Source organism: Gymnogyps californianus, chromosome 2 (genome assembly GCF_018139145.2).
Source record: "Gymnogyps californianus isolate 813 chromosome 2, ASM1813914v2, whole genome shotgun sequence".
Taxonomy (NCBI): Eukaryota; Metazoa; Chordata; class Aves; order Accipitriformes; family Cathartidae; genus Gymnogyps; species Gymnogyps californianus.
The window spans coordinates 122,144,349-122,158,491 of NC_059472.1; the positions used below are offsets into that span (position 1 = coordinate 122,144,349).

The 14,143-nt window shown below is 42.6% G+C and overlaps 1 protein-coding gene across 2 annotated transcripts in view; it reads right to left on the reverse strand.

Annotated features, from left to right (window-relative positions):
- CMTM8 (CKLF like MARVEL transmembrane domain containing 8) overlaps nucleotides 1-11,966 on the reverse strand; it is a 37,211-nt gene extending 25,245 nt beyond the window's left edge. For both annotated transcript variants that reach the window (XM_050891830.1, XM_050891829.1), the window contains exon 1: nucleotides 11,732-11,966. In XM_050891830.1, coding sequence (XP_050747787.1) covers nucleotides 11,732-11,902 — 171 coding nt within the window. In that variant the 5' untranslated portion in view covers nucleotides 11,903-11,966. The remainder of the gene's footprint in view (nucleotides 1-11,731) is intronic.
- Nucleotides 11,967-14,143: the final 2,177 nt, after the last annotated feature.

Genomic DNA, 14,143 nt, shown 5'->3' on the forward strand with positions numbered 1-14,143 from the left:
TACAAGTCTTAGCAAATAAAACCAAGAAAGCAGAAAGGAATTAGGCCACTGAAAGACATCACTAGCTGGGAGCTTTGCTAGTTCACACAAAGGGAAAAGGAAGAACACAGCATGCATAGCTATTTGCCTTTGATACAGGAGAAGGCATATGTCATTTGATAATCCAGTGATAAGGCAGTAAAACCATGGGACGCACTCATCTGCTGGACTGAAGAAAAATGCGTAGATTGACGTTTGTGATGTTGAACTGTTTTGACACCTCGGAGTTAATCATGAGGTTACGGTGATGTGGATGTAACAAAATGACCAATGCTTCATCACAAAATAAGAGATCTCCTTGTACTGTGGGATACATGACTATAGGGAGCTTTAAAGAAATATGTAAATTAGACATTTGGGTTATAAAAGGGCACATCCGAGGAATGGATCTGCACAGCTTCCCCTTTTATCATCTATCAGCTACTCTGTTCAAGCCAAAGAAACTGCGCATATGAAACAGCTAAACAAACTGGTAGCATGACAGTGCTTTGTAGGAATTTGGGGGGGAATCTTGGTCACAAGTGGGTTAACTGTGCCTTTCGTTTTCCCAAGGTCAATTTTAGCAACACAAAAAAAGTAAAAAGTGTTAATTAGGCTCCTCCTAATCTCAACCTAATTTGACAGTAAGTACTCCGCACAGAGGTATTGGAGAGGAAAGGTCTTAAGGGAGGTGATCTCTTTTATTAGACTAATCCATGGAGTTGGCAAAAGAAACAAGTGGGGAAAGTTTCTGGGCATACACTTTTCTTCTGCTCTGAACGGAAGGAACAACAGAGCCGCCCCTTTACCAAATGCTAACAAGGGGATAGGAAACGACTATCGGAAAGGAGCTGCTGATCTTTAAGAGCCCGACAAACAATGTAAGCGCCAATTAGCATGTACAGCCTTGTGGTAGGTAGGTTTTCATGTTATTTTCATTTCATGTGCAGATATGTTGGGATGACTGAAGTCAACTGGAAATTTGCAACAGGTTTTAATAGCATCAAGAACCGATTCATTATAACTTTCTCTTCACAACAATATTGTTTGTGTACATTAGATCTTAATCCAATTTCGTTCCTATCAACTCATCTGGACTCTATTTGCACCTCTTCTCAGGGTCATCTTGTTTGTGTACATTGTCTATGTAATCATACAGAAACAGCAACCACCATAAGTCAAAATGAAGTTTTCTTTTAAAATGCACTTCTCCACCATTTTTTTAAAACCATGACCTAAATTGAAAAGGCATTTTGAAATAAAGCTCAGTTTTTTAAGTGAAAGTTACTTCAGACATAGTTTGGGGTGAGTTGGGTTGGTTTTGGGTTTTTTTTTGTTTTTTCTGAGGCTAGCATTCCACTGTTCAGCTTAATAAGAAAGCGAAAATTAGATGTAACCAAGCTTAGAGAATTCCATCTCATTTATTGCTGTGTACTCAGTTTAATTTTAACTTAACCTGGTAAAACACTTTCTAAGAGACCCCATCTCACCTTTAACACATTATCTTGACTTGCTTACTTCAAGCAAACATTTGCTAGACAGTTCTCTGTTACTGCATAAAGAGAATGTGAAGTTCTTTGTACAAGTGTCTGGTCATGTTTCACGATTGCCAAAGTCTAGAAAGAAATCCCAAGTTTGAACAAAATGCTCAGAAACCTTATTCTCCTGGCTAAGATTCCTACCCTTTTTGCTGAGAAGGTAAACAGGGAAAATTCTTTAAATATACCAAATGGAACATTGAAGATGTAATTAGTAACATAAAAAGTTGTTTATCATTATTCCACTCTTGGTAAGTCTCATCACTCGATTATAGTTCTATAGGCCTGTGTCATACGTTCAAAACTGGTTTTATACATCTTCAGGTGGAGGTCATAATTCAAACAGAAAACACACCACAAAAGAAGCCATCTCTTCAAGTAGATTGAAGAGATTACTTTCCTCTTGCACACGGCCTTTTAAAGTTAAGTCCCATTAATGCAAGAACCTACTCAAAAGAGTAAAATAAGGATCATGGTTTTCCAAAACTAAATATAGTAGTTTCCCAATGACAACTGTCTTTCTGTCCAGCACGAATTTTATTTGGCATCCAGATTCTGTCATTAGCCAAATTCCTGTGCATTAGGAGAAGAAAAAAAACCACTAATAATGTATTCATTTGTACTGTGCTATATCTTAGTAACACCACAGGGAAGGAGAAATATTTTCATCTTGGAGGTCAACCGGCAATCCACAATAGTAAATAACTTGTAACTGTATTGCACAGTCCAATGAACACGGCTTATGCACACAGTGAGGCTTTGAAATATCAATCAGAAATCCCAACAGAGATCCTGCTCTTCCATGCATTCTGAATTTCTTATATTGAAGAACTTTTCAGCCTTTTTCTAAAAGTCTTTCATTGAGGTCATCACAAGATTGTGGTAGGTCTGACAAAACCCAAGTCTGTCCAACCTGGTCTATGCCTATGGCTCAGCCAAAAGCATTTGTTTGTTTAAAAGAAAGCACCTTCCGCAATGCAAGAACCAAACATGTCACGATATTCATCAATAACCTCCTAAATCATTGTATCACTATCAGTATTTCCAGTATTGTTCTAAAATACTACAGTATTTTTCATAGTTTTGTCCACCTACAGCTTTATGAAACCATTAAAGATGGATGTCTCATATTGAGCAGAGCCTGTTCTTTCAGTTGCCTCACACCTCCTCTCCTCAGACCCCATTTTGCCAAATTCTTACGGTAGGAGCTGCATCTTCTATGTTGATTATCTGTGTCAAGTCTGAAGAAGAGCAGATTGGATGAAGATTGTGCAAAGCAGGCCTTCAGCAAGTTGCCCTGAGCTGCCGGGCAAGAAGGCTTGAAGGAATGAAGGAACAAAAAAAAAAAAAACAAACAAAAAACAAACCCCACAACTGAAAGAGTTGGAAAATTATGACTTGGGACAAAGAGGCAGAAGAGTGGACAAGAGAGAGACAGACACAAACGTATGTTGAAATACTTTCAGTTAAGTATGCAACACTGCCGGAAAGAAGTCCTTCACACATCTTAATTCTATCATTACTTAAGTATATATTATGGTATAGTCTGTAATTACATGACCACATACTTTCCCCTTCTTCACAACACCACCTGCATGCAGCAACAGAAGGGAGAGCCTTCTTCAGAACTAATGCCTTCCACTATTTTGCTCTCTCCTTGTTTACTTGTGTGGTCTGCAGATTTGCTCCCTGCTTGCAACTCAGAGCTTTGTATCTGCTTGGGCTCTTTAGAAGTACTTTATTATCTGAATTATCTCACAGGTCTTTAGTGAACTATTAAACACATCTCTGAGATAAAGAAGTATGGCATCCCAATTTTACAGACAGTGCACTAAAATTAATGTCAGAAGTACTTCTTGCCCAATTTCACTGGAAAACTCTTTTTTCCCACAGCACTTAATATGGCACTGCATTTTGCCTCTTCAGAACATAGCTCCTACTGACTTCAGCTACAACTGCGAATAATCATTTCTTTTGCATCTCAGACCCAAAGTTGGGGATCCAGAAAACAAGGAGAAAAGTGAGCACACTGAAACATAAGGCTTACTTGCCTTATCTAGCATCCTAGGAACACTGTGGTGCAAGCAGAAGACAAAAATCAATTTTTCCAAGGAAGTAATTAGCCAGGAGACCATCCTTTCTCTTTGAATAATCCCTTTCCTTACAACATGCCTTCCTCCAATGCTGTATGCACAATATTGCAGTCACTCCCAGAAAAACTCTCCTGTGCAATGACCATGACAGAAGTTTCTTGATAAAAATATCATGATCACGCAGGTTTTGACTGGATTCCAGTGTCTGCACGCAATTGTATACCAAACCAACACTGCCAGGGTGAATATCAGTTCTGGTGCTTCTTAATTTCCAAGGCCTTCAGCTATAACAATACTTTTTTAATGGTTTTGTACGTGCCTATACACATGCTAGCTCTTTGAAACAGCATATGATGTTACTGGTAGCAAAGTACATCATGATTTAGAAATTAAGCTAAAACCAAATCCATGTAGTTGCTGTCATTTTTGGGTGGTTTTTTCCCCTCTAAGGATTGAATAAAAGCACCACCCTCCCCAGCACATATCACAGTTGTGCTCTGAGCCTGTAGAGGACAGTTGTGCATTTGTTTATGCTTTCCAATCCACAGCAGTAGTCACAGGCATCCAACCACGGATTCACCCTCCCCTCACCTGATCTTTGTCAGAGTCTGCCCTACAGTGGCTGTTTCCAGTTGGAGACAACCAAGGCTGATTTTATCAGCTGAAGTGTCATTTTCAAGACACATTGCAGAGGTTTTCCTTTTGTTGGAGGTTTTTTTGCCTGTTCCCCTGCCCCCCAATGCTTAATTCCTGCCTGCAACAGTCTCCATGTCTCCATTTTTAAGTTTCTCCTATGGTTCCTCATACTTCTCTCAAAACTGCGCTGCCATGTTCAGCTATTACCTGCTGCAGGGGCTGCAGCCTTGGGAATAGCACTACTGTTGAATGAAGAGAGCAAATGCTGCTAAAATACATATTAAAGGGACTCTTTCATGTAATCACTATACACACATACAAAGGAAAAAAAAAAGGGACCTTGTCAGTGGCTGCACAGCTTCCAGGCTAAATAAATGGATTCTGTGTGAAACAGTGTCACCTTGAATATATTTAAATCCAGGCCTGGACATAGCAGTCACATTTGAAGTTGATGATACAAACCTGTCTTGTTTTCAGGTATGAAGCAGAGGTTCTTGACAGGTTTCCTTTCAAGTTGTGCACATCAGGCCATCAGCTAAACACAAACAGCAATTACCAGAGTATGATCAGAGAGGCTGCTTTCCTCACATGGCCTCTTTCCAGTCCTACCTGAGATTCTTCAATATATTTATTCTTTGTAACTAGATTATGATATATCCAAAGACTGACAATATCTTGCTGATTATTACCATGCTTACTTAGTTCACCTCAGTTCTAAATCTGATTTTAGTGCATCTCTCATTGCACCAGAAACATTGTGGCTGCCCACAAAAAACTGCTGGGACAGCATCCCTCTAATGATACCAATTTGTTGAAAGTGTTTTTGTTTTGTTTTGAAGATTTTTGTCTCAGCAAACTTGTGGTTGCATCAGGTTGCATCTGCACACCCATACCTTGCAAAAACAAATAGTGTAAACACTCAATATTGTGGTCTAACTTGGCAAAAATGCAGTCACGCCCAGGACTGATCCAAGTCTGTGTAGCGAAGTCATCTGGTAAAGCCTGAATCCAGTATTAATGAATGCGGAACCAAGACCCCTGCCTCTTTCAGTTCACTAACTTAAGCATAACACCAAGCCTTCCTTGGATCAGATCCAGCTCCCACTGAAAGCAGTGACTTGATTCTTTCCTTACTCAGTCCCTCCTTCACTGGAGTTTTACCAGTCTTATACCTGAGCTGCTCCTTTCAAAGGCAGGTGAATTGGTGCCAGCAGCTTCCACAGGAACTGGCTCAGGCCACATGAACAGAACTACCTTGCCAACGGTCTGATGAATGCTAAAATCTATTTGCTGTTTGACCCCAGCAAAGAGGGCTTGGTCCTCTCTGCAAGGACACACTTTCTACTGCTTTTGTGGAATTGAAACAGGAACAAATGCAGAAATATCACGCTGTTCCAATATGTACTTTATCCAAAAGAAAAACTAAGCTAAAAAATACATACATACATTTTATATATATATATATATATATATAAAAGAACAAAGCTGATATTTAAGTATGTCTTTAAAGCATTCTTCTCATAAAGAGATAATGACATTTCATACATATTCCGCCTTAACCTCGAGGTATTGAGAATATTTTGCATTTTTGACCTTTTGTAAAATATCTGCATTCAATTTGAGAGGCATTTTCACCCTCTTACCATGTCAGTCCTAATACTGTTTCTATCTGCACATGGAGCACGTTCCAGACAACACTTTCCAAAGCTTCTGTTTTCTTGTGTGTCCCCCAAACGGTTCTCTCTTCCTAAGGAAACACCCTGATCTTGTCCAGGAAACCAAAGACCTTTAAGGAAACAGAACTTTAAACAACGATACGATCCTAGAGGAAGATGGAAATCATATAGATGTGTGTATCCACTACACTAAGGACAGTTACACTAAGGGGAACAACAGCACCTATGAAAGGGAGAACTGAAACTTGACTTTAGTGAGAGTTTTGTCTGATCAAGAGCAAAGGAGAGCGCTTAGACTTTATATTGTGTGTTTTCTTACCCATGCACAGGAAGATGAAGCTACTGGATGAAGTGACTGACTAGTACAGGATACTTTTTTGCACTCAGTAATTCAAAGTGAATAATTTTAAGACCATGCTTACGTACATCTCCTCCAGGCAAAGCATTTGTTCAACACATCAGAAGGTGCCTCAGTGTTGTCAACCACATGCAAGCAGACACGCTGTGACTGCAGTAAAAATTGCATTATAAGAAGAAAACAAAAAGAAAAAATCTCTATGGTTCCTGATAGCAGAGAAAGTCTTGCTGCTACTCAGGTGAGGAAAGGGGCTTTATGAAATTCCCTCTGTGTTTCTGAGGGCTATTCCAAGAACTGGGGGTGCAGGAGGAGCATGGCATCTATACACAAAACTCTGAACTGCAGTCAGAGAGGGTATAAGACTAAAAGAAAAAACTAAATGCAAGGAGAGCTTTAAAAAATTAAGTACAATTTTTGTCTTTTAGCTTTTTCACAGTAGATGGTCCCACTGTATTACTTCTGTTTTTCTTCACATTTATATGATTTTATTGCTGACTTAATTCAAAACCTGAATATCTGTAGAAGATTTTGATGTATCTCTTAGAGGAAAAAAAAGGGGGGAAAAGCCTATTGAACAAACATTTGGACATGTCCAGTTGTTCTGGTTTTGGTAACCTCAATATCTTAAATCTGACATAACTTTCAATATCTATTTAACATGCCAAGGCTCACCACTCCACTAGAATAAACAAATTCAACAAGATTTCTTTTCTGAATTAAGCCTTCAAAGGTCTTACATTTGAAGAATAATGAAAGTGATCAAAATTATTGTCCAGAAATGTAAATTTGAACCATAATTTTATGTGATGCCAATAATGTAAATAACCTCCTATCAGGCTTCTATTTCAAGTACTTATCTTACTCTGGGCATTTCACTCAAAGAATAATCTGCATAGACTAGCACAAAGAAATACAACTGTAATTACAATTTACTAAAATTTATACCGTCACAAGACCTCACTTGCAGCAGCAGTGTAACAACCTTCCAAACCTTTCCAAGCTATGTAGTATTTGTTTTTGTTAAGGACAAATAGCCATCACAAGCCTTAAAATTAGCAGGGCAAGTTTTATGAGAGACTGTATCTAGCAACACACTGGTGTGAAGAAACAATCTGAAGGAATCAATGTCATCGTGCTAGAAAGTAAATATTTTTATAACTACATCCATAGCAACCACAAAACTCTCCACTTCTCCAAAGTGATCCATAATGCTTGACTTGAGAAGTTGACTTAAAGCTCTGAGAAGGTATCACTAGCCATCATTTATCTTGGCCCTAAAATTCCCAGGACGACAAATATATAGTCTTTCTGGGCCATCATTGTACAGAAAAGAAACTCAAAAGACATCTCTGGAAATTGCTATACTTGCTTCTTTTGAAACTATAAATCCTCCTGGGGGGGGGGGTTACGCTATAAGTATCAATTATCTTCTATAGGATGTATTTTTACTGCAGTGTCAACTCAGGTGATCAACATTTGAATTAAAGACTTTACGTAACACCGCTTATGTCTTATATACTACTTTTCACCAACAGATCTCAGTGTGCCTTACAAAGATTTGTATCCATATTCCATGAACGGAGCAGTCATTCAGAGAAGTTAGAGAGATGCAGATAAATTAATTGTCAATAGTCACTGGCCAAGTAAGGCCAGTGAATCCAAATCTCCCGACTCAGAAGCCCCTGCCCTGTTCAGCAAGCATCATTACTTCTGTATGTAAGTAATTTGGATAAGCTTCCACGCACCAAAGCTGTGTTTTATGCCAGTTCCCAAAGGCCTCTCAGAAATCCAGTGGCATTTTCTATTTTGCTCTTTGCACTGAAAATAAACTGACCCCAGTTCTTTCCCAGTGAGTGGCAGGAAACCTTGCAAGCTCTCTGGTCACGGAGGCAAATGTAGAAGGCAATGGAAATCTGTCAGCACCAGGTAATTTAGCCTACACTTCAGGCTGCAGTTCTGTGTTCATTCATACTAGATGTGTGCAGTGCTAGACCAAACAGCACTACAAAATTAAGCTGAACCAGGTTTGGGTACATGACTCCATTACTGCTGAATATGCACAGTCAACCTAATCCCAGATTTATGCTGGCTTTAAAGCAGCTACGTAAAGGACAGATACCTGATCCATCATAAAACCAGTCTTTATAAAGCTAACTCATTTTGAACAAATTGGAAACAGCAGACTGAGTTAATAGCAGACCAGTGTTTTGCCGCATTGCAAAGAATCTCTTAGTAGGAGCCGTTAAGCTGAATTTACTGTGTCATTAAACCACAGCCTCAGTGCAGAAGTAGGCTGGTTACCAGCGCACATGGAAATCCACGCAGCAGTTAATTCATCTTCACAGCACCCAAATTAGGGAGGTAAGAGCAAAACCTGATCAAGATCCTTCATTTAAGGGACTGAAAGATTTAATTTATTTGGTAACTTTGTGCTTTTCCATTCTCTTTGGCTGAAGAATAACACAGATCTGCCCTTTGCCTACACAGAGAACTCCAGTTTCAGAGCCAGGAGTCACAGACTGCACTCATCTTGGTGCATGCACGTCGCTGACTGACAGCAGCAATAACCAAATATTTATGGAGCCCCACAGTACAAACTCTCAGAACATTTAGCGCTGTTGTTAACACCCCTAGCTTAGCTTCAACATAGTATCCTAATGAACACGGGGTCTGGCAGATGAGTAGCTGCAGTGATAACAGATACTACTAATAACAGTCCTCTTCCCTGTCCATCTCACAGCTGTCTCCAGAGCAGGGGCAGCAGAAGCAAAGGTATGCTCTTACCACAGCTGCTGCACTTCAGAGCTTGGTGCTTAGACTGAAAATGATCTATCAGGCTGCAAACTCCTGAGACTGAAATACAGACACACATACCAGTTTGTCCCATTTACAGGTTTGCAAATCCTTAGCAGAAGGATCGTGCTGTGAGCTGGGGGATCAGTACTGAGGGTCACAAATATCCTGAAGAGCCAATCTGTGCAAGCAAGCCACAACTTTTATATATACATAGGATGATCAGAACAGGCAGGAACTGACTGATTGTGGGTACACACCTCCATTATTGCTGAATATGCACAGCCAATTTTGAAATAGAGATCTTGTGTAAAGCTAGTCATGCTCTCTTAAAGCACATTTTCTCTCAGAAAAAAAAGAACATACAGAACTGGTGAAAAAGGTTTGACCAAAAACCAATGCCAAACATATATATACAAACACACACACACACACATAAACTCACTTATTTGTTTTTAATAACTGGTTTTATTTCAGTTAATTCCATATCAAGGTATTCACTAATACATTTTTCTTTTCCTTAATTTCACAGAAGAACAGCTACTCTACCTGCTTTAAACTAAGTGGGGTTAAGAACCAGAAGTATTTCCTCAAAGGCAGTATCTAGCAATACTCTACTTCTGTAGAACCTGCCTTATTACTTTCAACTTTGTATTAAAACTGTCCTCCATTCTCTCAAATATATCATCACAAGCCAGTGTAAGTTCATCTACATTAGAGACTTCTGTTGGCTCCTTTGAGTTGGCCAGGAACTGCACATCTTCACATTGTTGATCAATAAAAACACATACGTGGAACCCTGTAGTGCGGACACAACTCTACACTAGCCTACAAAGTCAGGTAGCGTTGAGGTTCTTTCTGAAGTTGGTAAAAGTGTTCTCAAGTACTTATGAAACTTAAACCAAAGCTGGCTCTAAATGCCAATATTAATGGACTCAAGCATCTCAAAATGGTGGCTGAAGAATCATTTTATAATTATTCCAGGAGTCAGGAATGGCTGATTGGAAACAAAGTTCCCCTAAAAACCATCATCACTCTGTTTAGAAAGGTAAGCTACACAAATATCATCACCTGTCAACACAAACTAGAAATCACACTTCCAACAAAGAGTAAGCAAGAGCCTGTCCATGCCCTGTGGCTATGTAGCTCAATGTAAGTGCAGCTGATGCAGTGTTCGCAGCCAGGCTGAATATACGACATTCCAGCAGGGCTTGGGAAAAGCCTTGGGCACCTCTAGCAATCTAGAGTGGGATCACTCTTCAGATAGAGTACAAGAAAGGTTCATAATTCTGTCGTAATTAGTAACTGAAAAAGAGTGGAAAAGAAAGCAGCTTTTCTTTCAAAAACTGTCGTCTTTATTCACAGATCTACCACAACTCTGACAGTGAAGCATCCCCTGTATTTAACAACTGAAACAAGCCTACAATCACTTTCCTACTAAAGATCGCCAGAATTCCCAACCACGCTGGCATACAAGGTACCAGCTGGTAGCAGGCTCTGACTTCACACTCTCACCACTACTTGCCCGCACAGCAGCTGGCATCTTAATGCGCATCCTCTCTCCGACCGACGGCACTGTTCCTGCCAGAGGTCCTACACCGCACATCAGCCTGAAGCTTCGCTTGGTTATTTTAACTCTGAAGTCAGCAAAACCAACAGTTATTCCACTGCTCTGGTAAAGCACGTTTTCAAGCCTTGAACATGAATCTGGTTAGATAAGTTAATCCTTCCAGCATCATCAAAGCAAAAACATCACACAGAAAACTCAAAAGATAAGTTGGGACAACCAGCTTTTTAAGTTCCTTAATATTAATAGTGTAGATGAGCAGACGTAAAAGAAACGCGTTATTTTTAAGCAGAGATGCTGAGTATCTATTGCTTAAGACACCGAGAGTAGGCAGGCCTGCAGAGGGACCCCAGCGTTGTGTTGTTCACTGCCTACCACTAAGACAAGTAACTAAACCCCATACTGCCTGACCGTCTGTACATTCTTTACACCTTATAAAGTACCTGCAAGAAATAAAATCACTACCAAAACCAAAAGGTGTTAGTTCATATCCCGCTCTGCACAGGTGTATCTAATCACTAAGAGCATAAGAAAACTATGTTTTATTGACCTACAAAATGAAGATAAGTTGCCTAATTAACTCTCACATCACAGTTATCTGTATGCTATAAAGTATGAAGCATATACAACCAATGTAGTTAAAGAAAAGCCTCCAAAAATCAGTTCCCGATCTGCCAAAACTCATTTTTCCACTAAGGGAGGCGATGATACCGCAAACACTGCGGGAGACTAAAAAGACCGCATGTGCCCTGTATTAACTTTTGCATTTGTCGATAGTTTCGAGGCGGGAGCGCTGTGCCCCCCCGTCTTTGTTTCCAAGCCCTTCCCTCCGCTTCACCTGCCGGTACGGACCCATCGAAGCCGCATCAGGTGATGAACTGAGGGGAAACCGCCCAACCTCCGAACCACACCGGGAACTCTCCACAGCGGTGACCCGAAAACCTGCTGAGCGCCCCGTGCCGGGCCGACGCTCCCCCGCCCCTCCGCAGAGCCCCTCCGCGCATCCCCCGGCCCGGCTCCTCCATGGCCGCCGCCTGCCCGGGGTCACTCACGATCTCGGCCACCATGAGAAGCCCGGGCAGGGTCCGCAGGAACTCCCTGTCGTAGGCGAGGGTGCTGGAGCTGGCCGACAGGTTGGCGGTGAAGGAGCTGCTGGTGGTGGTGACCGTGTGGGAGCGAGGGCGCGGCGGCTGCTCCTGAGGCGGCGGCACCGGTGGCTCCATCGTCGGCGCCGCGGGGCTGCCCCGCGCCTCCCGGCCACCCCCGAGCCCGGCGGCGGGGCGGAGGCAAGGGCAGCTGCCGCCTGACGGGCGGCGGGAAAGGAGCCGCCGCCCGCCGCTTTGTGTGGCCCCGGCGCCGCGGGCAGCCCCTCGCCTCAGCGCGGGGCGGGGAGGGTGCTCGGCGCCCGGCCCCAGGCGGAGAGGCGGATCCGGTGGGGTGCCGCCCGCCCAGGAGGCCGACCAGCCCTCCCGTAGCTGCCCTCGGGGGGGGGAGCGGGGCAGCCGCCTCACGGGGTGTGCGGCAGCCCGCTGAGGGGGGCGGTGCTGGGGACCGGCCGCCGAGGCCCGTATGGGGGACCCCGGCCCGGGGTTGGTGGTGTGGGGGATCCCCAGCGCTAGGGAAAGGCCCTGTGAGGGGGCAACGCGGGGCCCCTCTGAAACCACCTCCTGACCTCCCGGACTTTTACACACCCAGGGGCCTTGGGACCACGTCTGCTTCCAGTGCGGCCAGGAAGCCAAGCTGAGCCAGCCATTCTCTGGAAAAAGACCCCGCAGGAAGCCATGCCGTAGCCTCATGGGTGAGCACGGTTTGGGGGGTCCAGCCCCAGCCACCTGCCATCGTCGTCCATCTAGACTGTTGCCCCTGGCTCCATGGGCAGCAAACATTGACAGGAGACGTGCTGGCGCTGCGTGTTGTCATTGCCACTGGCTGCCATCGCTCATCGGTGGCACGCTGTTGGGAGAGGAACACCGCAAAGTGCCAGGGGCAGGGAGCAAGAGGCTAGGAGATACCACAGCCCTCTCAGAGCTGAAAATGGGGATTTAGCTGGAATCTGCCAGACAACCAAGAGTCTCCATGATGCAAAAAAACTTTTTAAAAGCCATGAAAGTCACTGGAAATGGAAAGTATGAGGTCATTATTGGCCTACTACCTGACAGTGTCAAGCTGTTCCCTAACCTATATTTTTTAGTACTTTTCCAGTCTAAAGTGTCGCCTTTTAAAAAAAAAAACGTTTCCGGGTCATTTAAGAGCTTCTAAAGTGATCTTCCATTCCACAAAAAGGATGGTGTTTCAACAACAAGCAAGCAGGTTATAGTTTTTTTCAGCGTTCAGGAATTCTCATTAGCAAAGCATTTGCATGTGGCAGCTCCATAAAAATGAAGTGTTTTCCATATGTCTGGTGGCTATTGTCCTCGAATTGTTTACTGCTGCTCTCCTACTGGCTAACAAAGGATGGATTTTGCAGTATTACCTTTCAGCAAGGGATTGAATCAGCTGGGGAGGGAGGAGGATGGCAGGGTTTCTCCCAGAAATACGGGAAACGTGAATTACCCAAAGGAACTGGTTCCTTGTGCATGATTGTGCCCCTGCTCACAGTGTAAGTGTGTCACAGCACAGGCTCCATGGGCTTCTTGGAATGTGTGTCTTGGCTCGGGCTCGGTGCTCTGTGGAGCCTCCACATACTCATAGCCACTGGTGACTTTTTTATTTAAGATGGCAGAAGAAATGTGGCAGTTTTGCAAACATGAACTGCAGGTCATCAGAATGAGATGCCAGCCACTCAGCATGATAGGATATACAGATCGTATAATTTCTTTGTGAGGAAAAAAAAAGAGACCATTAGCAAACCACACACTCAAACCATTTAACACGTCTCCATCATGAACAAGGAATTTTACGCTTTTTGGCAAAACCATCATTTTTTGTGGAGTTGCCAGCATTTCTGTATTGGTTGCGTTCCTATTTTATCCCTTTCTCTTAAATAAGAGCTGAGATTTTAAAGGAACAGAACACATCTGTGCACTGGTCTGTTTAAGGACCTGCTTCAACTGGCTTGCAAATAAAAAGTGCTTTATCTGATTGTTCAGCACTGCCAAGCTTCCTTCCAATGCCAGAGCTGCTTTGGAGATGCTGTTCGTGAGGATCCATTGTAACAGCATGGGTTTTCTCCTCTGAAAGACTCTTGTCTTTTCAGTTTCCCACGTATAAGATCAGTAAGTAAAAGTGAGTAAATGGGGGGCTAAAATGCATGCCAATAGCAAAATTAATACAAATTTCAAAATGGTTTGAGTCATTCACATCACTTTCCCTTTGAGAGCTGATTTATTTTACACCAGATGTATATTCTCACTGTGTTTCCAGGACGTTATTCAGTGGTCTCGGTTTTGATGCATAATGCTAAAACTCTGTATTTAGTTTGCTCCCTAAACTTTTGGAGGTCAGTGTTGTTTCTCTTTCAACCA